The sequence below is a fragment of the Monopterus albus genome, unplaced genomic scaffold (assembly GCF_001952655.1).
Source record: "Monopterus albus unplaced genomic scaffold, M_albus_1.0 scaffold490.1, whole genome shotgun sequence".
NCBI classification, from domain to species: domain Eukaryota; kingdom Metazoa; phylum Chordata; class Actinopteri; order Synbranchiformes; family Synbranchidae; genus Monopterus; species Monopterus albus.
Window position 1 is genome coordinate 89,742 of NW_018128370.1, and position 25,073 is coordinate 114,814.

A 25,073-nucleotide genomic window follows, 5' to 3' on the forward strand; every position below is an offset into this window, starting at 1 on the left:
CTCTGACACGGATCAATACGTTCAATTAGCGTCGCTGCGACACACACACACACACACACACACACACAGCCGGATCTCGATAGTCCGGGCGAGACCTGGTCCGCATCAGGCCTACCTGGCGCACCGTCCGCTCCTTTTCCGCCTTTTGGGAATCTTCATCTGGGATTTTATTTCGGCACAAAACGTCCTGGTCCAGAAAACCCACCGTTCTTCTAAAGGCGGGCCGGGGTTTGGGCCTCAGACTCCCGCAGGACTAAACCACCATGTCTCCTCTAACAGTCCCCGCTATTTGACCCCTGTCCTCAGGCGGGCCGTCCGATGCAGAACCGGGAGTCCAGACAGAAACAAAAGCCAGACTTTATTCCCCCTCAGGGTCTAGGAGCGCTCAATAAAACCCCGCTGCTGTCCGGGTCCTCCACCGGCTCTGCGCCGATGCAGCTGAGGAGGGGGATGCGGGGTTACCGGTCCTCCTGCTGCTAGACCGGGTCCCGGAGTCGAGCCAAACCCAGATCAAGAACCCCAGTTAAGGCTGACCCGGGCTGGCCAGATGCAGTCTGAGGGTGTCCGGTTCTCCGGCTCCAGCCTGTTTGTCCGCACTGCAGCTCTGCCTCCACCGGCGTCAAACCGCCGCCACACAACCATAACATCCGGCCAGGGCTTTCAAAATAAAACTGCCTCATCACCTCCGTCAAGGAAAAACCGGAAGTTTTGTTGCATTCACTTGCTGTTACTTTGATATTTGTTTTTACAATTGGCACAGAATATTAACCTTATCATCGTTGTATTATTACTTCTTTATTCAACCCGCTTCACATAAATCTGTGCCACCACAGGTGACAAATGGGAGTATCCATCTGTGGCACACTGATGTGAACTCTGGTCTAGTTTCTGTTCTAACCTTAGTATCTATTGTATTGTATTCTGTGTATTTTTAAAATGTTTTATCCATCATTATGTTATACCAGTTTTTCATTGTCTTACCCATCTATCACATATCTAGCTGCAGAACCCACAGGAGCTTGGTTCACTCAGCGTCTCCTACTCCAGATGCTGGAGCTGTTTGTTGAAAACAGATGGGCTTTGAGGAGGAAACCTGCCCCCCCAGTGCAGCAGCGTGGCTCACTGGGGGTTTAATAGCTGCTGGACAACAGTGGAGGTCTACGGGACAGAGCAATGAGTTGGACCAGGGTCTGGACTCACACATATTACAGTGAGGACACTGCATTCACTGGTGTTGCTGGTCTCTGGACAGGGTTTAGGCAGAATTACACAAGTATACAAAATCACCAGCTGCATCCTTTAAGACTTGATTTTGGGATCAGGTCAGAATCTGGCTTAGATGCTATGAAAAGCTTTATATACAGAGACCAACATGTGTAATCACTGGCTCCCTGTAAAATTCAGAATAGAATTTAAAATCCTTCTCCTAAGATACAAAGCCCTTAATGACAAGGCTCCATCGTATCTTAAAGACCTCGTAGAGCCTTATCATCCTAACAGAGCACTTCGCTCTCAGAGTGCAGGTTTACTTATGGTTCCTAGAGTCCACAGAAGCAGAATGGGAGGCAGAGCCTTTAGCTATCAGGCTCCTCTCCTATGGAACCAACTCCCAGTCTCAGTTCGGGAGGCGGACACCCTCTCTACCTTTAAGATTAGACTTAAGACGTCCCTTTTTGATAAAGCTTATAGTTAGGGTGTTAGTTAATATTTTCAACATACCCGTAGTAGGGCATTAGAATATTTCATGGCACCATAACAACCAGTGTGGCTGAAGAGATAACATTGACAGTCAGTCACCAACCCTAACAAAAAGGGCCGGGGGCTGTCCTGACTGTATTTAACAGCAGCAGTGGGTGGTCAACAGGATGACCTTAGTTTGTGCCCACGCAGTAGTGTCTATAAAATCACTGGACGTGCATCCTACCACAGGTTTGGCTCCGAGTACCATCCCTCAGCTATAGGCCCAGGCTAGGGCTCCTCCCATGACGCTCGGGATTCTATTGAATTAACGTGAAATATTGCGCTGCGTTGTGTTTATTCTTGAAAACACCGGCCGGACACATCGACCTGTATTTACTGTTTCCGTCTTGACCCTGACTCTTCTTTATGAGCCAGCAGCAGATGAAGCAGGCCGGTGGAGCTGTTCTGTCCCACATTCTGGGCAGCACCTGAACGCCTCGCCGTTGCCTTCGTTTACCGTCGGGCCTTTTCTAACGTTGCCCTATTGTTGTTGTGTTGTCACGGGTTCACGCTCCCCTGCACGTCTGAACACGATTCTCTCCAGCATCAGCACCACACACGGACACACGCGCGCTTCCTCGGGCCCTCTATGTTGACGCTGTAGCTCCACACCGCCCCCTGCTGACCAGGAGCCTGTTCAGTGCACTAGACGAATATCAGCAGTAGAAAGTTGTATGTGGGCGAAGTATCAGCTGTAGAAGTAGGTTGTGGTAAATCAGTGACCAACAACAGTAACACACACACGGAGCTTAGAGGCATGTTGCTACTGCCCGACACAGTGATGACAAAACAAACTTCAGGTCCACTCATTTGATTGTTCTGGAGCTTTTGGCCACATCTCTCGGTCTTCATCAGCTCAGTCATCTTTAAACCGTGGATATTCATGTCCTTGTTCCTTGTCCAGAACACAGACAGACTGTGGACAAGAGAGAGAGGACACCCTGTGTCTCAGGTGCAGGGACAAGCCTCCAGCAGGGGGAGGCACCTGTGTTCATTTACACCTATGAAATCTTTTGTAATAGCAAAATGGACTAACTTCACTATTTAAATGCAAAATATCAAACATTTGAAGTGAGAATTTTACTCTTCTATAAAGTTTATCTTTGGAATTTGTTTAAAATATATTTGTTTAGTTTCCTGGGCTCTGCGCTCACTGTGGTCACCGCCTGTTGGATAGAAACAGACTTGTTTTGTGTGCGTTTGTGCTCAGAGAACAGGAGAAATAAAACTGACGAAGCATCAGTCTAAATATACTTTATGTGAAAATACTGATTTCCTTTGTGTTGAGGTACAAGACAGAAATATAAAAATATAACACTGGACATGACTCAGATCATACTGTTTACACACAGCACTGAATAAACATATCTGGTACTCAGAGATGATACTGACTGTAAAACCGAGCAGAAGTAACAGAATCTGCTTCCCTCCACACGTGTTTGTACACAAATGTTTTACATAGAGTTGAACGTCGGGTTCGCAAAGCTCCCGCTTGCCTGAGCTTCAGGATCGTTGTTCTCTGCAAAGTCCTCAGGGTCGAGATCGGCCTCGAACATCCGCTGCAGGAAGGCGTCCACCGTCCGATACCCTGACAGACAACACACACAGAATCAGCAACATCACCTACACTGACGATCAAAACTGTGTGTGTCTAATAGCTGGAGGACGACAGTGAAGGTCTACGGCACAGAGCAATAAGATGGACCAGGAGGCATGAGTGTATTTAATCTGACCCTATGAATGTGTTACAGGCGCTGTAAAGGGGCTGCCACTGTCATCAGTCCCTCTGGTTCCAGATTTGTAGATACATACCAGACACCAAGAACCCGCCCTTTCAAAATAAAAGCATGCACCTGGTACAATGTTCCTCCTGTTCTTGTCTGTATCCTAACATCATCTTGTCTCCATTTGTCCCTGGCCTGTGTTTACAGCTGCTTCTTACTTTTTGAAGCGATTTTAAACATCAGTGCGGGTTTGTTTGCGGTCGGTGACTGGCCAGTTCCCAGGTCGTTGTCAGAGGTTTCCATAGCGTTCACCAAGTTATCCTCCAGCTTCTCCCTGGGCGACAAAGCAACAGGGATGAACATGTTTAGGCCTCGGACCAATCAGACAATGGTATGAAACATCACCACCAGTTATCAGCTGTTAAAAAGGCCCCTTTACACACACACACAATCCCACTGGGCCATTAAGACACTACAAAATATTCCACATTATAAACCAAATACTCGTTACCCATTTAAAATGACAACACTACCTTCCAGACGATGCTCAGGGCAAAACAGACTCTTATAACCAGCTGAGGCAAATCAAGATTAAAAAAGGGGGAAATATTAAAGTTACTTATTCAAGTTACATTTAATAATTATCACTTAGTTCACATTTTTTTAACTTTAAATTAGTGGTTCCCAAACTGGGGTCTGAACCCCCACAAGTGGACACAAAACAACCCAAAGGGTCACCGGGAAGTGAACATGATGTGCGCTGAGGAAATGTCATGTACAACAATCCTTTTAAGGTTTCAGAATGCAGAATGAGCTTCATGGTTCTGGCCCATTTCTGACCCTGCTGGATATACAGTACTATATGTGTGTGTGTGGGTTTGCTGTTGCATTGGGGTTGAGTGACAGGACATACTGGGCCACAGCCAGCTCCAGTTCCTCGATCTTCCTCTCCAGAGCCGTCTGCAGGTCGCCCTTATCCACCGAGTACTCCACGTAGAACGCCTCAAGGACAAACGACACGAAGATACTGAAAGACAACAGGAAGTGGTGCGTTACATGATGAGTGAGCAGCCAAATCCACTCTGACTCTTCTGCGCCCGTAGACAAAAACAATATCTATATGCAAACACAAATAACTGCGTGTTACATTAAAATAATTTGCTTCCATCTAGTGTGGAAACGGTTTTCTGAGAGCTGCCACATCTGGTTCACGTTTACGGCTCTTTTCAGTTTCCTAAAATTAACTGTAATGAGAACGAACAGTGACGGCAACAGCAGCAGCGCCACCCACTGCTGATCACACACCATACCCATCCTTGCCAACAGTGTGATGCTGCTGGAGCCACTGAATTAGCTGTGGGCTACACTCGTTTGTTCATATTTGTTTCATTTTGGCAACTTTGCATCAACAGTAAGCAGAATTAGCCGTTAGCAGCTCCTGACTGCAGTACTCATGGATGGACAGACAACCATCAGTGGATTACTGCGAGACTAAAGACAGTTTCCTCCAGATGAGCCAGTAACAAAATTAACCACATTTAATGTAGGTCAGTTCTAGAGGCTGCACCTCAGTGAAGCTGGGGTGATGCTGTTAGTCTTACTTGATGATGACGATGACCACCAAAATGTGGAAGAGCACGAAGAAGATCCTGGCTGACATGTGGGTGACGGTGGCGAAGCCGCTGCTGAGCAGTGGAGCCTCGTTAAGGAGTCGCAGAGAGTTCGACACAATCTGACAACACAATCTGAATCACTGACTCGCAAATGTTCTCGAGAGGGATTTCACTTCTGTAAGACACAGAAACCACTGTGGAGCTCTTCAGACTTTAGAGATGAAGTCTTTCAACCTTTTCTAAACTCTATAGTCTTAAACAGAAGTGGAAAGTAAACACAAGTACAGTGTGAGCTACTTGTACTTTGAGTATTTCCATTTTGCTACTTTGTACTTCAACTCCACTACATTTCAGAGGGACGTGTGTTTTTTGTTCCACTGTATTAATCTGACTTGGTTACTAGTTACATTGCAGATAGAGACTAATAATATTATTTTTGTTATTAATCTGATGAACAAATGAATGAAAGAAGATTTTACTGATCCTTGGGGGGAAGCACAAGCTACCCAACAGTGTGGACAGTTAGCATTAGCTCCACCTTTACCAGCTGCAACAGTGAAGTGACGAACACAGCAATACATCAAATACATCAGTACTTATAATCCAGTGATCTCATAAATTCTGAAAGGGGCCGTTAGTTAAACTACCCTTAGAAATGAAAACCAGTTAGATCCTCCATAATATTAGCTCAGGAGGCTAATGTTTGCTACTATCCAGGAGCAAAGAAAAGCTGCAACTGACTCTTGTAAACATGGCATGACAGTGTTTTCCAACATGTCTACTGTCAGAAATGCACAAATCTTAAGAACTGAGACTGGTGCCACAGCCAGCAGGGTTTCTGTTCCCAGTGGCAGCGTGTGAGGCGTTCAGGTACAGTAAAGGATATCGTGCCACTGGTTGACCACCGTGAGCTCCACCAGCAGGATGAAGGAGGACGCTATGTTGTTAAAGTTGTTCTTGCAGTAGTTGAGTTGTGCGAAGGCCGTTCCGTTCAGAAGGGGGTTTCCACAGTACACCTTGGCCGGGTTCATAAAACCTCACCTTCCCTTTGAACAACTCCATCCCCACCATGGCAAAGACGTAGTAGATCACCTGAGGAGGAGAGCAGCCCAGTCAGAGCCAGCTTTGCTACCAGGGGGCTAACTCGAGCTCTGCGGACGCCAGTGTCCGTCGGGCTGGTCCACCCTGAAATATCTCAACAACTGTTAGCTGGATAATCATGAAATCTGGTTCAAACATCTTTGTCCCCCTCAGGGTGAACCAGTAATCCTCTGTCTTTTCATGGTCTTTCATTTGTCCTGGACTTTGGTTTATGAGCCAATACCAGCTAAACTAATCCCTATCAGCCTCCTTTATTTTATTACTAATTAGCTAAAACACAGTAAACCTCAGCAAGTTAGCATTAGCACAGGAGCATGTAGGCATAGCTAACGACACAGAGCTAAAGTGCGTCTACGTACAGCCTCACAGAGCTGCTAGCACAGCTGGAGGCTCTCAACCGACTGCAGTGTTGCTCCCAAACACACATCCCACACTCCTCCTCAAACAGGTGCTGTCTTTAATCATGTGGCGGTGCGTCAGCTGTGAGAGTTCACAAAGTGCACCTCTCTCCTCTGCATCTGAGGAAACACTGTGCAAATGTGAGGAGACGTGCACCGATGTCACGCTGTTTGCAGCTGTCAGTTTTGTGCTGAGCTTCTCTGAAAAGGAGGCGAAAACAGACCAGATTTACATTCAAGTAGCTGGGCTGAGAAACAATGCATTCATATTTGCACAAGCTGCACTGAAGGAAGTAATGGTACAAATAAATGTAGAGAATCCACATTTAACTCTTATTTAGTGAGTCACAATACAATCACATTGTTGAACCATGGATAATATTCACACAGTGTTTGTGTGGTTGAAATCCTTCAGAGACACTGAGGTAAACATGTGATGCATTTTGTTAACATGCTGTCACACTATGTGGACCACCTGCATGCGCTCATCTAGAACAACGAGGTGTTTCTGCAGACGCAGGCCGAGTGTTTCAAGCATCAGCAGCAGAACGAAGTTCAGGAGAGAAGCAGGGTACAGTGATTCTTTCATCACACATCCCTTTCTTAGAGGATGTATCAGGAACAGGAGAGAATTTTTAAATCAGCCAGTGTGCATAAACAAGTAAATATGGACAATGCAACTTTATAAAATTAGACAATTACCATTAAAATATGAACAACCCATTCACAGGAAGTTAGAATAACTGAACTTAGATGACCTGCTGTACCCGCTCAGAGGCAACTGTCGTTAGGTTTCTCATATAATCTATTGCCATCATCATGTATAGGAAGGTTGAGTGTACGTGTGATGGGAGTGGTTACCATGGAGACAGCATGATGCCAATGAACAGGTTTTAATAGCAGTATCTTCGGCCAAATTATTACAGCCTATTACAAAAAACACCAAGTCCGAATGCAGTCAGTGCTCCAGTCCAAGTCGACTAACGAGTCTTGAAAATCTGGACTCGAGTGCTACAACAGTGCTAAGTACATCAGTGCTGAAGACACCAACTGCACAAAGTCGATAACCCCGGGAGGACACCAACGGTCTAGCAACAGTTAACTGACTATTAGCAACTCACGAGGATGAGCTGTCCAAAGGTGAGGATGGCCGGTCCAATCCTGATCAGGGTGTTGATGATTGTGCGAAACCTAACAGGGAACACAGTCCTCATCGTTAGCACGACATCACATTCAGACAGAGAAAACACAACATGTAAAACAGCACCAGACAAGACAGACGAGTGAGTGAAGACTGTCTGAAACTAACAGCAGCCATCTCATCTGACTGTGTCTGCATCTCTATGCAACCTGGCTCCCTGCATTAGCGCCGGGGCCTTGGACGGTGGTGTAGAACCCACCAGCTGCTCAGAGAGAGGTCGTTTTTGATGGTTTAAATAACTGAATCAGTCAAAAATGTTGTGAAAGATCAAACCTCCCAATGCTGTCCACCACCCGGATCAGTCTGAGGACTCGCAGGATGAAGACGATGTCCAGGATCTGTCGGCTGGTGTAACCCCCCGCTACAACAGGACAGGAAGAAGTGTTTAGAAAGACAGACTGTCTCTGTTGTCCCAGGAGAGTATTTCTAAATCTGGGCTTGTGGATAAAAAACTGGCTTTAAAATGATTTGTCTCTAAAATGTCACAAGCTGGTGAGAAAAGTCCAGTGTGATGTCTTCAAAGGTCTGTTTCTTGTTCTGTCTGACCAACTGTCCAGAACACAGACACACGGTTTATGGTTATACTGTTTAAAATGATGCAAACCTGAGACGCTGTCAGTTTTAATTGTAAACAATCAGCAGTTAATTAAATATATTCAGAAGCACAGAGCACCTCAGTGCATCTGCTTTAAGCTGCCACTGAAGCCGTCTCCAACCCAACAGCACTCACATGACTTCAGGGTGGAGTTGACGATGGTGGCGATGAGCGCAGAGATGACGATGGTGGTGTCAAACCTGCAAACAGAAAACAAACATTAGAAGACAAAAAGTTCAAGCTGAGCTTCAAAAACACTTTTCTTCAACAGTGATGACGCTGAAAGCGAAAGCAGCGTTGGCTGCAAGTGAAGCTGCTCGTTTCCCACCCCCTTTGTGTTCACTCCCGCCATCACCGACATGTCGAACAACAGAAGCATCGGTTTGTGAAACATGTTGTTTCTCCAGGTGCTGAGTCCAAAAGAAGCTGATAGTTTCTCACAACTCTGTCAACTGCTTCCATAAAAAAATCTTTTACGGTTAGAAAGAAAGAACGTTTCCAAGATTTCTCAGAGGGAGCAGTCACCGAGTTGTGAGTCTGTGGGAAAACACACTGAACATCAGAAACATACCACGGCTGAGTTAAGAGAGCTGGACACGGCGCCGCCAGTTTGTCCCAGTGGTGACTGGTGGTGCTGCAGCTCAGGAATCATTTTATCCACAGAGCACATATACACTCACCGGCCACATTATTAGGGACACCTGTACAACTGTACGCACTTCAGTGAGGTCACAGTTAAAGGTGATGTTGTACTGCACTGCATTATATTCAGAGGTGTTCCTAATATTCTGACCCCGTCATGAATGTACCTGGGGAGGACAAAAATATAAAGACACCTCTGAATGTAGTGTAGTCCAGTACAACAGCACCTCTATGACCTCAGTAATAAACATAGTTTATACATTTATGGCAATTTAACCAAAACCTGAAACATGTTGAGCTTCATAAACAGTTAAGGCAGAAGTGTTGCACAGTTGTTCCTAATAAAGTGGCTAGTGAGTGTATAAGAGACAAATTTGTATGTTTGTGTTATTTTCCTTCACCGTAATGTGTGAGAGTCCAGACCCTGGTGTTCTGGTCTGTGCCGTCGACCTCCACTGTTGTCCACCAACTGTTTTTATATTTGTAAAACCTTGCCGGGTTTAGAAGTGATTTTTATGTGTGTGATGACGCACTTTTCCTTTTTGTCCAGCGCTGCTGTACAATGTTTCCTTGGCTTGATCTCAAATGCCAGAAAACCTTTTGGCTGATCAGCTGGGCGAATATCCCGGAGCCCCGTGTCCAGCTGCGATAAAACATCCGTAAAACACACAAACACCAGAATCTGACTGACGTCGCTGCAGCTGCAGTGCTCACCAGCAGGGGGCTGTAACCCAGCAAAACTGCTAAAGGAAACTGTCAACAGCTGCAGCAGAAGAGTTTCAGATGGCTGAGGTATCCACTTTATTAGGTACACCTATACAATCTGATGCAGCCTGATTTTAGCTGTAAAGTCGACTTTTATGATGCCTCGGTTTCTGACACATTTTGACCCTGAGGTCTCAGTGATGGGGTTCTACTGGACTGTGATCTACTGACAAGTGTTTCTAATATTCTGGCACCAAATCAGAAACATCTCTTAGCATAATGCAGTCGGCACCACCAGCTACGACCTCAGCAATAAACACATGACCAGTAAGAGCTACATAAAGAAACATGGCAGTGCTGTTGCACTGGACTGCATTAGCTTGTACAGGTGTTCCTAATAAAGTGGCCACAAAGGATAAACAAGATGGTGCAACAGGAACTGCAGGCTGAGGTCGTCCCCATCAAACAGCCAGAGAAAGACTCTGAGCCGGTTTGGTTTATTTTTAGACAGTTTTGACTTTCAGACCTTTTCATCCTGAACCAAACTAATGATAAAAGATAAATCAATTCATCTGCGGCCTCAAGCGTCAGAGAGCTGCTGCGAGCGCTCCAGGCGTCTGGCTGGAGAGAAAAGCAGCAGCAAACACTGAAACATGTGTCACATACCTTGTGCTTATAATCTGCGACGTGGACAAGCTGTGTGAAACGGATGCGACAACTCATTGTACAGTGTTAATGTTTGCATCGTGAGCTTAACAGCAAGGACCAAACTATTTTACCAAACTATCCACATCTTCATCGGCCTCAAACAACTTTTTCAGTCAATCTAACAAAACAAAATGTTAAAAAAGTGAAACGACAAAGACACCAGACAGACATTTTGTGTATGAGCAGCGAGGGAGATGCTGAACCTGCAGCTGGGTGACCAAGTTGACATCTGACATCTGTGAATAAAAAGATCAATCAGACAATAATCAGTGACCCCTGCTGTTTGTATTTGCACCCAGTTACTCTGGAGTTTCATTTATTCGTCGCCGTCTGTATCCGAGTCTGGACCCACAGACAAACTGAACCATCTGATGCCTGATCGACCTCGGCCCCAGAGTGTGGAGCCTCTTCAGCTCATTCACATCAACACAGGTTATAACGAACCTCCGGCTACCTGTACTCCGAGTCCTGTGGCTATCTGGGACTGTGTGAAATTCAAGCTGGCTCCTACGGTAACCCTGACAGGAAGTGGAGATGGTGCATGTGGTCAGCTCACCAGTTCCAGAAGCTGTGTTTGGAGAAGAAGCTCCTGGGTTCGAAGACGTACCAGCAGATAGAGAGCCAGGAAAACCCACTCGGAGTTGGCGATCATCGGATTCTCTTCGTCCAGACCGATGAACACGGCGTTGACCAGGATGATCAGGTCGTACACGATCACGAAGCCCCTGATACACGACAGACACAGCAGAGCAGACACATGCTGCCATTGTGTCACAGGTCCACAACAGTCTCCCAGAGGAGGTCCCTCACTCAAGTACTGCACCTCAGTACAGTTCTGAGGAACTCGTGTACTTGAGTATTTCCATGTTATGAGGCTCAAGAACAGTTTCGAATGTAGGACTTTTACTTGTAACAGAGTATTTCTATTTTTACCTTAGTATAAGATCTGAGTACTTCTTCAGCGACTGAGTTCAGGGCATGTAGTTATTTTTATTGTATCCTTGGTATTTTATCGCTGTAAAGCATGTTGATGTGCACGTGTTGCTTGAACTACTGAGACAGATAAAATCAAAAGCCCATCAGTCTCACCGGTGTTGGACCAATCGGCAAAGGAGGCGGCTGGGGCCTGACAGGTAGAAGGCGGGGCATAAACTCTGAAGTGGGTGTGGCCTCGACTTGAGCGTGATCACCTCGATGTTCAGGAGGTCGGCGAGCTGGACAAACGCCAACTTACCTGTCAATCAAACGACAACAGAAAAATAAAAACATAAAATACTATGAATCATCCACAGTGTGGAACATTTGAATCACGTTGTAGAACCAACGTTTTATAATGTAATCAAACATTTTAATGTTATAAACAAAATCATTATGAACACTTTGCATTCATATATAAATGAACCAACAATTTGCAAAACAACTGAAGAAATGACTCAACCAATACTCAGTATTATGAAATACTGCTGCATCAGCACTTACTGAGGAGTTTGTTATTCAGCCTGGCTTCACTGATATGTATGGGGTGGACAAAATACCAGAAACACCTCTCTGGAGAGCAGCACAAACTGCAGCCTCCACAGTGACCACACAGGTGAACAACACCTCTGAACACAAACTGAACATCGCCGTCACGATGGAGTGTTTACTGCAAGACTGTTGGCCCAGACTGAGTCAGCCTGACACCCGCATGCACCCACTTCAGACTCCTTCAGGCCCACTCCACCAGACTTACAAACAGCTTCATCCACCAGGCTGTGAGGATGCTGAACACTGTCCATTACCCCCCCGCCCCGGACCATAACCCACCACAGAACATAAAAACACATATAAAGACTACCCCTGCTGTTGCACAAACTCAATACATTCCCCCTTTTTGTTATATTATATGTGAACCTGCTGCTGACTGTTCTTTTTACCATCATATCTGCTGCTGTTGGTCATTTGCATTACTGTCCATGTACATCTCATAAGCTATTATGCATCTCATCACCAAGGCCCCTGGTGATGCTGACCACCTGACAATCTTCTTATTATTTGCACTACTGTCAATGTTTGCACATGACTTGAGTTTCATCATAGCCTATTAGGTTGTACCATCTAGTTTATCCTTATTACTTGATCTCAGTTTTCATATTCTGTTTATTCTTCTTTTATTCTGTTTTATGGTTTGGGCATTCAACATTAGTTGAGAGAGAAACGGTATTTTTCTGCATGTCCTGTACACATAGTGAATTGACAATAAAATATGTTTGATCTTGATCTGTTCCCATGTCCTGTACACATAGTGAATTGACAATAAAATAGGTTTGATCTTGATCTGTTCCCATGTCCTGTACACATAGTGAATTGACAATAAAATAGGTTTGATCTTGATCTGTTCCCATGTCCTGCGCTGACAAACTGCTGTTTGTCTTTCTGGTCAGTTGCATCAGGTTTTTCTCAGCTCTGCACTGAACATGATGATGAAGTAGAGTCTGACTTCCTCCACATGCAAGATGAGTTTGAAGATAGTGAGTCAGCAGAAGGCCGTGAGGCGCAGTTCGCCATCTGAGAGCGGCTGTGGCTGTGACACAGCGGAGTCTGAAGGAAGCCTCAGCTCGGAGGCCGAGATGATCATGAGCAAGAGCTACTCAGAACGTTTACTTAAGTAAAGCAGCAGTACCACACTGTGAAAATACAGCAACAAAAGTAAAAGCCCTGCCTTAAAAACCTTAAGCAAAACTGTATTTTCATCCAAATGCATTTAAAGTATCAAACTAAAAGTAGTGTTTAGAAAAACGTCCCCGTCGGTGGTTTAATGTACATGTTGAACACTAGTCCTAGCTCTTTTAGCTACTTCACATACTGTGAGCAGCTTCATATTCACCAATACATCAGAGGTTATATCTGCCTGTGAGATGTCAAAGATCAAAGGTCAAATGTAGTGTGATGTAGTGGTAGTATAAAGTTTCATAACTCAAATACAAGTACCTCACATTTGTAGTTAACAGTAGTTAGTGACGCACAGCGGTTAGCCGCTGCCTCAGAACGATTCCATCACTGTCAGACTCTCTTCTCTCTGATGTGAAGGCGACGTAGATGATGTCTCAATGTATCGGCACTTCTGAAATCACACCTGTGTGTGTGTGTGTGCGTGCATGTGCGTGTGCGTGTGTGTGAGAGAGACCCACCGATGAAGCCCTGGTTCTTGTCATCGCACACGTTCCACAGCAGCTCTCTGTGGGGGTTACTGATGCTGGGCTGGACCAGTCGGACCACCTGGTTCCAGTTGGCGTGGGTCACCACTGGCCCCCTGCCCTCCTCCCTGCTCTCCTGTAAAACAGCAAACGCTCGCACCATCTTGTGCCTTTTGGCCCTCACCAGCTGCCGTACCTCTTCCTGTTGGACACAGAGGAGTTAGTCATTCTGTAACCGAGGAGAACACAGCGTTGGCCTTCTGCAAGCAGAGCAGAGCTGACATGACTTTCAAATGTTAGATTTTTACTGTCAGTGATGAATCTGTTAACGTACCACCTGAACACATCCGGTCTGTACGCAGCCGACTCGCACAGAACACCGCTGCAGAGCTGAACGCGGCTGTAGATTCACAATATGCTGGAAACTGTGCTTCAGGCCTTGTCCCGACAGCAGTTGCAGACGAATTTTAAACCGGTGCTCAAGAACAAGTGACCAAAAATCAAACCAGGACAACGTGGTTATCGACAACCCGATAAACGCGGCCCTGCTCTGCCAAAGTGTTCAAAAATCTTTTGGGTCTTATAATCAGGGTCGTCTTGGATTCGGGCAGAGTTGAAGTGGTGTAACCAAACCTGTGGACAGGGGGATTTACTAACTGCCTACAAATAACCACCGATATGCATCAGAGCGGTCACTGCAGTTAGTCATGTGACAGTCCTTCACATAATCTGTGGTGTTCACTGACTTTTCACACAGGCAAAAAAAAATATCACAGGAACCCTGCACCAGCTCTGAGGACAGGTGCTGTGTAAACATATCGCTCCATAACCTGCGAGATTCACAGTTCACACAATCACAAATAAAGTGACAACATTAATGCAACTTTGTCCACAAGAAAAAAAAGCCACCTGCCACCGATTACACTGCTTATCGCTGCCAGCTGCAGGAAGACGAATCCCCAGAAGGAGCCATGACATTAGATAAGGCCCAGCAGACGAGGCTGATCAGCGGTGGAGGACGTTCTCAGATTTAGAACGCTGCAAGTCAAGGCCGAACACATGTGTGAGAGCTCACTCTGCCACTGAGACATTACTACTGATGCATTTACCTGCTGTTAGTCACAGGCTGCTCAATCCCACCTACTGTACCCCAGCCAGTTTTGACAACTTTCATATTTCACCCATATAATGTTCACGACACCCAGTTTCAGGATAAACTACCACAAACACAAAGCAACCCTGTGGCAGGGCAGCACTGCATTCTGGGAGCACCGAGTACCAACTCTGGGAGAAATGTGCTGGTAAACAGAGTCTGAACTAACACTCGGCTGTTTCTTCTGTCACACCGTGTTCACGCTGCATGGACACTGAAACCACTTCTCTCTGTTGGACACTCGTACCTTCAGGTATTTTTTGTAGTTGTTGAAGACGACGGCCAAAAAGGCAGACATGAAGATGTAGGTGTTGATGAAGATGTACAGGATGAAAAAGAGGGTAAACAGGAAGCTGGAGTTGTACGCCGGCATCCTGCCAATGAGATGCACAGAATAAGATGCACACATGTCAGATACAAAGACAAACAAAACAAAGTCTGGCCTCTTTGGGTACATCCCAACTCCTATATTTAATCATTCGCTGTGGCTCAATGCTCCCTTGAACCCGTTCCAGTCCCCAAAGCTCTTACTCCTGTCTTTATGGAGCAACACGCCCCTTTATCTGAAATCAGTTGGTGACTGGACACTTCAGCTGAAGGATCAGAGGAAGGATGTCTCATGTCTCTACAACACGTTTCCCTTCCTTGCATCTTACAAGACACAAGTGAAGGAAACATGGATACAACTAAGGGAATTGGGATGAACCCAAAGTGCTAATGTGAATCCACCTCTGATTATAAACTGTGTTGCTCTGCTCACCTAGCATTAGCATTAGCACACCTGATCATTCAGAAGCTGATTCACTAAAATCCTGTTGATTTTGGGGGGGATTGTCTTGAGAGGAGAAGCTAACATGTCACGACGCAGAGGAGAAGCTAACACGTCAACCTAGTGACTTTGCTTCTCCTGAACAGCAGATTTTATTTGCTGAAGGAGGAAATGGTTTTATTTATCAGGAGCTACAGTTTGTCATTTCCCAGATGCGACAGGACTTCACAATAAAACACTAACTGGGTAATTAGTGGTCCAAATGTTAAATTATCAATTAGCTTTTATTTGTCAAGTTTTCATTTTCAAATGTTACTTTTTAAATTTAGTTGTAGTTGCATATACTTATTGAATATTAAATTACAAATTAATATTTTTCATCACCGTTTGCGTAGACAAAAGGTTCCAGTGCCGTGGAGCTGTGCATCATCACGTGGGTGACCTGAGTGGCTTCATTGACCCCCAGATGTCAGCACAATACAGTTGTGAACTGCAGCTCTGCTAAGTCTGATGCAGTAAAAATGAAGCAGTACTTCAGCCATGTGGGAGTCTTTGGAGAGCCACACGTGCCACGGTCAGGGTCAGGTCGCATTTTAACAACTGGTCCCAGTACCAGGATCACTGGGGTGGAAAGGGTTAAAAAAGGGTTTGGTTCTATAGGGAACGTCTGTTAGAGCTCCAGTATCTGAATGTAAACACAACCTGTTTGTTTACAGAAATGTTCCACGGGCACCTTTAAACCGGCCTGACCTCGGATCAGCTCAGTGGTCAAACACTGAAGAGACGATCTCATAAATGTCTTACATGACGTCGGGGCTGTTGGCTGTGGTGACGAGGACGTACAGATCGAAGACGATCTCCAGGTAGTCGGTGAAGTATGGCGACCCATCAGTGGTCTTCAGGCCTCTGCAGAACACACACACTTCATCATTTAACTGCACACTTTCACACTGAACTGAACCAGTCTGAATGCAGATTAAAGAGACGAGTGGATGTTAATGAGCTCGTCTGGGTCAAATATTACAAGCTATTTGTTTTGCCTCTCAGGATTGGTGCAGGCTTACTGCTGGAGGCTGCTGGGACCAGTAACTGCATCACCAATACACCAATGACAGCTCTAATAGTTTTAAATTATCGTTATTATGAAAAGCACAATTTCATAAAAATAGAGCTGAAACAATTGATTCATAAGCCAACAGACAATAAAATAGCAACTCTACTGATAATCGATTCACCTTTGTTTCCTTATTTACATCATGATAAACTGAATATCTTTTGGTTTTGAACTGTTGATTGACCAAGCATCACATAGTAGATACTTTTTACAAGGCAAAAGATTCATTGATTAATCAGAATAATGATTATTCAACAATGAAGACAATCATGACTCGCCGTCCCAGTGCACAGCTTCAATGTGCCAGATTTACTCAACGCCTGGAGGTCAACCAACATTCAAAGCTCAGGTGGCCTCTGTTTCAAAATAACTTGTGGGAGAAACAAAAGGCGGCCTCTCACCGCTTGCCCAGTAGTTTTAGAGCCATGAGGGAGAAGATGAGGACGCTGAACATGAAGAGCAGGAAGACATAGAAGATCTCAGGCAAAGCGTTGCGGATGCTTCGGAACGCTCTGCGGAGCTGAACACAAACAAACATCACTCGCCTTTGCTGTTTTGTCTCTTTATGGTCGTTTGCCATCTGTGTCTCTATGCACTTATTTTGTATCATGTCAGTCATTTTTTGTCTTTTTGTGGTCACTTTGTCTTTGTTTCTTTTAGCTGAGTTGTGCGACTTTCAAACAATATTAACAGTACCTTCATACAGAGACCAGGGGCCCCACGCCCTCTCTGCACATAAAGATATATTTTCTGCCACGGGACCCACAGAGTGCTGTCTATCTTACAGCCAAGACAAAGGTGTGCCCGTTACCTGTCGACCCTCTGTGACATTGACCAACAGGAGCGGACGCAGGACTCTGGACCAGCGGACGGCGTAATAGTCTGTAGCTTTCAGCGCTCCGTAGATGATCATGTCGATCAGAGTGAGCTGCAAAGAGCAGAAGAACAAAGTGTCATCAGCTGCACATGAGCACGTGGTTTCATGTCTGACGGAGCTTCTTGTTTCAGTGACGTTATCAAAGTGAACATAGTACATTTCGGTTTCTCTTGGTTTCTTATGTCAAAGGTTTTCCATGATTCACTGAGGCTGATTCATTCATACATAGAAACTTCAGCTGCAAGTAAATAGGTTTAGTTTTTAAGTCAAATCACATCATCTCAATAACGCCCTTAACACAGAGACTAAGGTGAATCATCAACTAACCCCGGACACGTCAAACGTCAACCTCCCAGTTCTGTCAGACGGATTTCTCTAGGACCAACAACTCAGTGCAAACTGCGCTTGAACAAGCAAATTAGCTGCATGAGAATAAACTATACTGCTCAAAAAAATAAAGGGAACACAACATAAGACATCCTAGATCTGATGTGTTCCCTTTATTTTTTTGAGCAGTGTATATATTAACTGAATTATTTTAGCCTGAAAACAGATAATGATTATTTTCATAGTCAGTTAATCATTTTGTCTAGAAAATTCCAGAAAACAAACTCCCAAAGATATTTAGTTCACAATGATCTGACAGAGTGAGGCAGGAAAATGCAATTTATTGCTAGTTTTGCCTGAAAAATGAGTTAAATGATTAGTTGACTATTTTTCTGCTGATTGATTAATCACTGCAGCTGTAGTTGAGCCACATACAACCACCTCGACACCACGACACAACAGTAGTTAGAGACAAAAATCCTGATGTCCCATATTAAATGGAGCAAACAGGGAACGACGAAACATCCCCAGACGACAGCAGAGTGAGAGTTTCTTATAGGTCCAGTCGGTGTGCGACAGTAAAGAGGAGAATGCATCCTGAGGTGATCAGGGGCCTCGGTGCCACCAGGAAGCTTTTCTGCCTTAAAGGCGCTGACGAGGCAACATCTCAGCTAAAGGCTGTTTCACAACAACCGGCAGAAAGTCTGACTCTGCAGCTCTCGGACAGGAAATCTGCTCAGCGCCCGGCAATGGCTTTCACGCCAAAAACCAGGAACTCTTCAGGGCCCAACGGTCAACAGGCCTGCTGGCAGGAGAACCCACTCACTGCTGTTAGAAAATAGAAATCAAGCCATTTTCAAAAATGTTTTAAACTACTTTCAAAGATGAAATGACCAAGTCCACCTAAACAGCAAAGCAAAACAAAGGTCAAGATGCCCTGACAGGCTGAACACAGGCTGCTCTGCCCGACAGAAAACAGCAGGTGGTGGTCTGAAGTACAAAACACTGTATGAAGGCCACGATATGCTAACCCCTGGACATAGGAATAAAGCTTACCTCTCACACTAAGGTGGCATATTTGAAACATATTAAAGCTCCAAACACTGCTTGAGGTTGTATGATGGAGATATTCACTCAGTCATTGACTACCATGAACCTGTGAACAGAGTTCCCTGCAGACCTCCCTCTTTAATGTTATTAATTCAGGATAAGACCCCAAACCTCCCAAATAACAACATCCTGCAGTTTATTGTGGCAGCTACCTCCTTAAACCCTCAGATGTCACTGTACTGAGAAATTTTTATAAGCCAGTACACTCTGGCTCTTTGAGGAAGTGTTAAATTTAGTCTGAAATAACCAATGAAAGCTGTGTCACTGGACACTTAAGACCATATTTGTTTTGCACAGTATTTAGTTGACCTAAGATGTTATTAAAGATAGGATGTTTAAAGAATAGTGTGTAGTATGTAACAAGTAAACAGTTGGATATTTTAGATAAACCCTTTTCTGATGAAGCTGTCTAAAAGTCATTTTAGCAGTTCAGTCTGGGCCTTCTGTCAACCCTGTGAATCGTTATGCGACCTCACACACTCACTAAGACTTATGTAACCCCAACTCACTGGGAATTGGGTAACCAAACCCTGAGAAATGTGTGTCTTAACTATTACCACTGAAAAGGGTTAACTCATCTTGTTTACTACATCCATTTTCCCTTCACAGCATTAGTAGCCCCTCCCACCACACAGATTATGTCACCAAGCCCCTCCTACCACGAGGATGGCGATGATGCAGATGTTTTTGGGGTCTTTCCAGAACTTGTCTCGAGGGATCACCTTGGCGTAGTGAACGAGCCGGATGGTGAAGACGAGCAGGCAGAGCAGCTCCACCAGCATGGTCGCCTGAAATACAACAACACAGCAACAACACAGCAAAAAGTAACGGCTCATTAACATTTAAAGAAAGGTGCAATTTTCCTGAAGTGGCCAAACTTTTGCATATAACAAAGTTTATCCTTCCAATTCTATTCACATGTGAACACAAAACAGTGACGTATCCACAAGCTATTACAATTATTTTTAGCAGATCGTTCAAAAATGTTCCATTCAAAGACAAACTGTCCTCACACAGAAGTGAAGAGACTCTACGTTTACAAAAACATTAATTAACATGTGATAAAAGTGACAATGAAATAAGTGAACAGACAGCATGTATCCAATAACTGGAGTCCCATTCCAGAATCAGATGAATCAAACCAAACCCAGTAGAACCATCAGACTCTATTGATCCCAGTAGGAAATCCACCAGCTACCCAGCAGGATGGAAAGTACTTCCCAGTATAAGTATATAAGGTAGTTACCATCAGCTCCACCTTTACCAGCTGCAGCATTAAAGTGATGGACACAGTAATTAGTCACTATGATCCAGTATCAGAGACGTTACTGGGACACGGGCCGTTCTGCTGGACGAGTACTGGTACTGCTGGTACTTTGTTTTTTATTTTGTTGTTGGTGGTGTTAATACTTTGGTACTTACAGCAAGTAACATCTTGAATGCAGGACTTTTACTTGTGGTATTACTACATTTGCTTAAGTAAAGAATCTGAGTGCGTCGTCCACCTCTGGTCGGTGTGAAGATCCTGCTGTGATGATGTGGGACCATACTTGTTGGCCCTGGCTTCTCCTCGTTGGTCTTTGCATAATTATGTTTCTAAAATTACAGGGTCTGCATGTTGTGCTAGTCTTTTGACTGAAACAACATTTCGTCGCTTTTATTCATTGCATCACTTTTCTGGAATGTTGCTTTGGTTGCAACTGTAGGACGTCTCCTCTTCCCTGACGACGTGTGACCAGTTTTCTGTGAATGAAATAATTGTTTCTGGACACTAGCACCTGATATCATTGTTTGAAAAGCCTGGATTCAAGAGCACAAACCTAGTAACAACTCTTAACAATTAAAAAGTGAAAAACAGATGGTGATAATTCTGCTGTGGCCGGGCCTTTTTTAACTCTTACACCGTGGTCTCTGCTCTAACTGCCAGCACAGCTAACATGTTAGCATGCTAGCATGATGACAGCTCAGACAGACAGCAGTTTTGAATTATCCCAACCTGCCTTCATGCCTCTGTTAGCATTTAGCATCGTTAGCAGGCTTCACTGAAGCCACGATGGATCACCACGCTCATTGGTGCTGACTAAGCTTTTTCTAGCTGCAATTCTTTTCTTCTGATGAATTTCACATAAGAAGAGGAAGTATAAAACTAGGGCTGTGTTTGTGTGTCAGATACAGTGGAGGCCTTCTCACCCATGTGGGCAGAGGGACGACAGCTGGATCCTCGAAGATGGCCAGAGACAGATCCACCAGGATGAAGAAGTAGAGAAGCACCTTAGGAAGCCAGTGGTTGTAGAGCAGATACAGTCTGAAAACACACACAGGGTGGCAGAGCTGCAATGCCCAAGTAAAGAGATTCAACGCAAACATAAAGCCCATGTTATCGTATATTGTTCTTCTTGTAAGCACCAAGTGAAAACCCAGACCAACAAGGTGCTAGTTTGTCTCTCAACACTTTGACTTCCTCCTTCTCATGTCATTGGTTCCTGTTGGAAATGCTAATCTTTAAAACACTTGATAAAAACATAAAAGTGTCATATGTTTCCTCAGCTGCTCACTGTAGTATTTATCAGACAAACATGAGGAGACAATCAATGTGTTGGGGACTATTTTCAACGGCGGATGAATCCACATTTGGTCTCTAGTGAGTGTTTGTGGCACCAGGACGGTGTGTGTGTGTGTGTGTGTGTGTGTGTGTGACCGAGTCAGAGTAAACTCCACTGTGTGTGTTCATGGTGATGAAGGAACATGTCACCAGTGTGGTCACTGGTGGGTTTACTGGTTTCTGGTCCCAGTGGAGCTGTGTGGCCCAGAGGGAGGACTGGGGTCAGGCCGTGGCACACACACAGGGCAGCTGAAGGAGAATTTAATGGACCACTTTTAAATTTAAACCAGTTTCTCCAAGTCTGCTCCTGTTAACATGCAACTTGACTCAACATCAAGGTGTGGGAAACAGAAAGGAGTGAAAACTCATTCAGCAGAATCAACACAGCGACCTAGAGGACCGACGCCACAGCGACCTAGAGGACCAGAGGACCAACGCCACAGCGACCTAGAGGATCAGAGGACCGACGCCACAGCGACCTAGAGGACCGACGCCACAGCGACCTAGAGGACCTAGAGGACCAACGCCGACGACACGACACAGCGACCTAGAGGACCGACGCAACAGCGACCTAGAGGACCAGAGGACCGACGCCACAGCGACCTAGAGGACCAGAGGACCGACGCCACAGCGACCTAGAGGACCAGAGGACCGACGCCACAGCGACCTAGAGGACCAGAGGACCGACGCCACAGCGACCTAGAGGACCGACGCCGACGACACAGCGACCCAGAGCAGCGCTGCTTGGATTTTCACACTCACCAGTTATGAACAACACTTTCAATAAGCGAAGCATGTGATTTAATATAAAGACCAGTTTATCCATCAGGTTGAATTACCCAAAATGCAACTGCAGCCAAACCTATTGTAAACATGATGCCCATCCCCTTCTCGTGCTCCTGGCTCACGGTGCACGTCACAGCAAACAGAAGGCTCTCCCACTGTAGACGTTGCTTTTCTGAACATGTAATAGTTTTTACCACCTCTGTCACCGGAGACCCCGTTTACCTCATAGGGTTATTTATCTTAACAGACAAGAAGTAAAATAAACGGTTCCACCACATTTCAACTTGAAAAACCACCAAACTAAAGTTGGTGGTGGTGTGTGCATGACAGTGCACAAACTGGTGCTCGTGTGTAAAACCGTGAATCTTAACAAGAGACTAAATTGAACATAATGAATAAAACCCATGTGGCGTCTCACCTCACAGCCTGTGCAGACGTGTCAAAGTGGATGTTTCTGTTGTACTGAGCGTCCGACACGTAGATGGCAGCCAGGTCGAAATCCTGCAACACACACACGGTGATGTGAATCGTGAAGCTGGTTTTATGTTCTAACGCACAGACCTGCCTTCTCCTCAGTCAGGCACAACGTCTCGTCAGTGGCTCTTCTTTGTTGTGTTATGGAGCTGTGTTAAAGAAAAATCAGTTTCATATCTTAGATTCGTTAAAGCAGCCACAGTTTGGCCTCGATGAAGCTCCGCACACTGTCGGCAGCATCTCAACCAGCTTCGTGAGGTTATCACCCACAGGGTGTCCAGTTACCAGGTGTGGGGGAGGAGGTGTGAGGCGTGCGGGCATTGGCCACCACGCTGTCCCATCTGGTTTGATCTCAGCAGGACTGTCATCTGGTCCCCAACAGGACTTTGACTCAAACACACTCCAGGCTCTGCTGGACCAAGAAGTGGACCCGACCTCTAGACCAGCTGAGATGCTCTGGGACGAGCTGGAAGCAGCCGACAGGTCCTCAGAACACGCAGTGACTCCTTCATGGCATCACAAAGTGATCACTGCAGCTGGTCAAACAGCACGATCTGCATGGACTGCTGTTGTAGAAGTCCATTTATTCTACCTTGACAGCAGGATACACCCAGTGGCCACTACACATTTAGTGTCCCACAGTCCAACTGGACGGGAACCAGAGATTCATCTGCAGATTTGTCTTCATTAACTATTAACAGTCAAGAAATGGAGCCCAGCCAGCTGTCTTCATTTGTCTTGTTCAGTCCAAAACTCAAAGATATTTGGTTTAAAAGAGAGAAAAACTAAAGGTCTGAGGTCTGAGACACAGTGTCAGCTACAGCCGGGCCCGGGGGGGCAGCCGGACCCAGGGGGGGGCAGCCAGAGGTTGTTTGGAAAAGGACTGAAACTATCAACTGATTATCACAGTGTTAGTTTATTATCTGATGATCGGTTTGAGCAGAACAGTCCGGTACCACAGTGTTTGTTGACACTGTTGGAGATGAATTCAACTAGATAATAAACACCTGTTTTTATATTTGATCGCCTTCAATTAAAAAAAGCATGGAAATAAGGGAAGATGACTAATAAAAGACAGACAGACAGACAGACAGTCGCGTCTAAAACTGTGCCGAGCACCGTTTACTGGACTTTGCACACGTTTAGGACGAGTCGGTAACGAAGCTCTGCGGATTCATAGTCAAACCACCATCAGTGTGCACGGTGAAGTGGCCAGGGTGGGAGAAATCGGTTTAACGTGCATTTAAAGGGAAGTAAACGTGATGAAACTGTGCGTTAGTCATCTACGGAATCGTTTCTTCTATTAAAAACAAACTCCGGAACCCGAGAAGCTTCAACCTGTTTTCCAGAGAAACGACTGAGGAAGCTGAAGTTTCTTCATCACTGTTTAACCGCTTTATGGGGAGACAGGGACAAGAGTCCATCTCTTTACTGCTGTCATGTGCAACAAACCAAAAAGCTGCAGAAACGTGTAACCACCAGCTGTGCGCGCTCACACGCTCACCTCTTTGGTCTTTGAAGGATTCCCTCCGTTAGGAATTCCTTTTTCTTTTCCTGTTCCTGCAGCCTCGTCGGGGATGTTGTCTTTCTTCTCTGGCTCGGACATCTCTCCTAAACGTTTCTCTGCAAGTCTGCAGAACTTTTTCACGCCAGTCGAGGAGGCTCCAAACTTTGTGGGTGTCGGTGTTCCCGCAGGATGCGCAGGAGGAGCAGGACGAAACGGCCACGTTTCTTCTTATTCTTCAGCGTTTCTGGTGCAGACGTCAACACAGAGCGTTCATCTCCGAGGATCAGAGGTTTTCTGTTCACTGGGACGGTTTGACCCCCATCTTTGCTTCAGACTGACTGAGCTGGACGAAGCTGCTGCTTTCTGCTCTGATTAACCTGGACTCGTGCTGCCTTCAGGGACCAGCGGAAATATGAGGCGCAAAACAGTGTGACGTGGAAAGACCTGAAGTCAGAACAGTGTTATAGGTTTTAAAGCCTGAACAGGAAAATGATTTAATATAACACTAGAAAATATCACAAAAGTCTTTTATTGTTGCCATCTCGCAACTACTCGATTTATTTTCCGAGTGCAAGAGGAGTTAGAACTGTTTTACGTTTTCTAAATGTAATGATTGAAATGACAGTGTGACATTAAGAATGATCAGATACTGTACGCTATATTATAGCCTACAACACGATAGATTAATTAGCCTATCAGTCTATGAATTGTTTAAATATTGGGGGGGAACGCCCATTCAGTTTCCTCAGCA

General features: G+C 45.3%; 1 protein-coding gene across 1 annotated transcript; it reads right to left on the minus strand.

Moving 5' to 3' along the window:
- Positions 1-2,992: 2,992 nt before the first annotated feature.
- On the minus strand, positions 2,993-24,763 carry tpcn3 (two pore segment channel 3). The gene is given in 21 exon segments (XM_020587966.1): positions 2,993-3,328; positions 3,683-3,798; positions 4,378-4,491; positions 5,066-5,156; positions 5,964-6,097; positions 6,099-6,169; positions 7,698-7,767; positions 8,051-8,138; positions 8,508-8,572; positions 10,984-11,034; positions 11,036-11,152; positions 11,517-11,661; positions 13,598-13,805; positions 15,004-15,130; positions 16,330-16,431; positions 17,041-17,159; positions 17,451-17,567; positions 19,613-19,741; positions 21,144-21,258; positions 22,760-22,842; positions 24,320-24,763. Coding segments are annotated over 21 exon segments (2,298 nt in total). The 5' UTR covers positions 24,422-24,763; the 3' UTR covers positions 2,993-3,194.
- Positions 24,764-25,073: the final 310 nt, after the last annotated feature.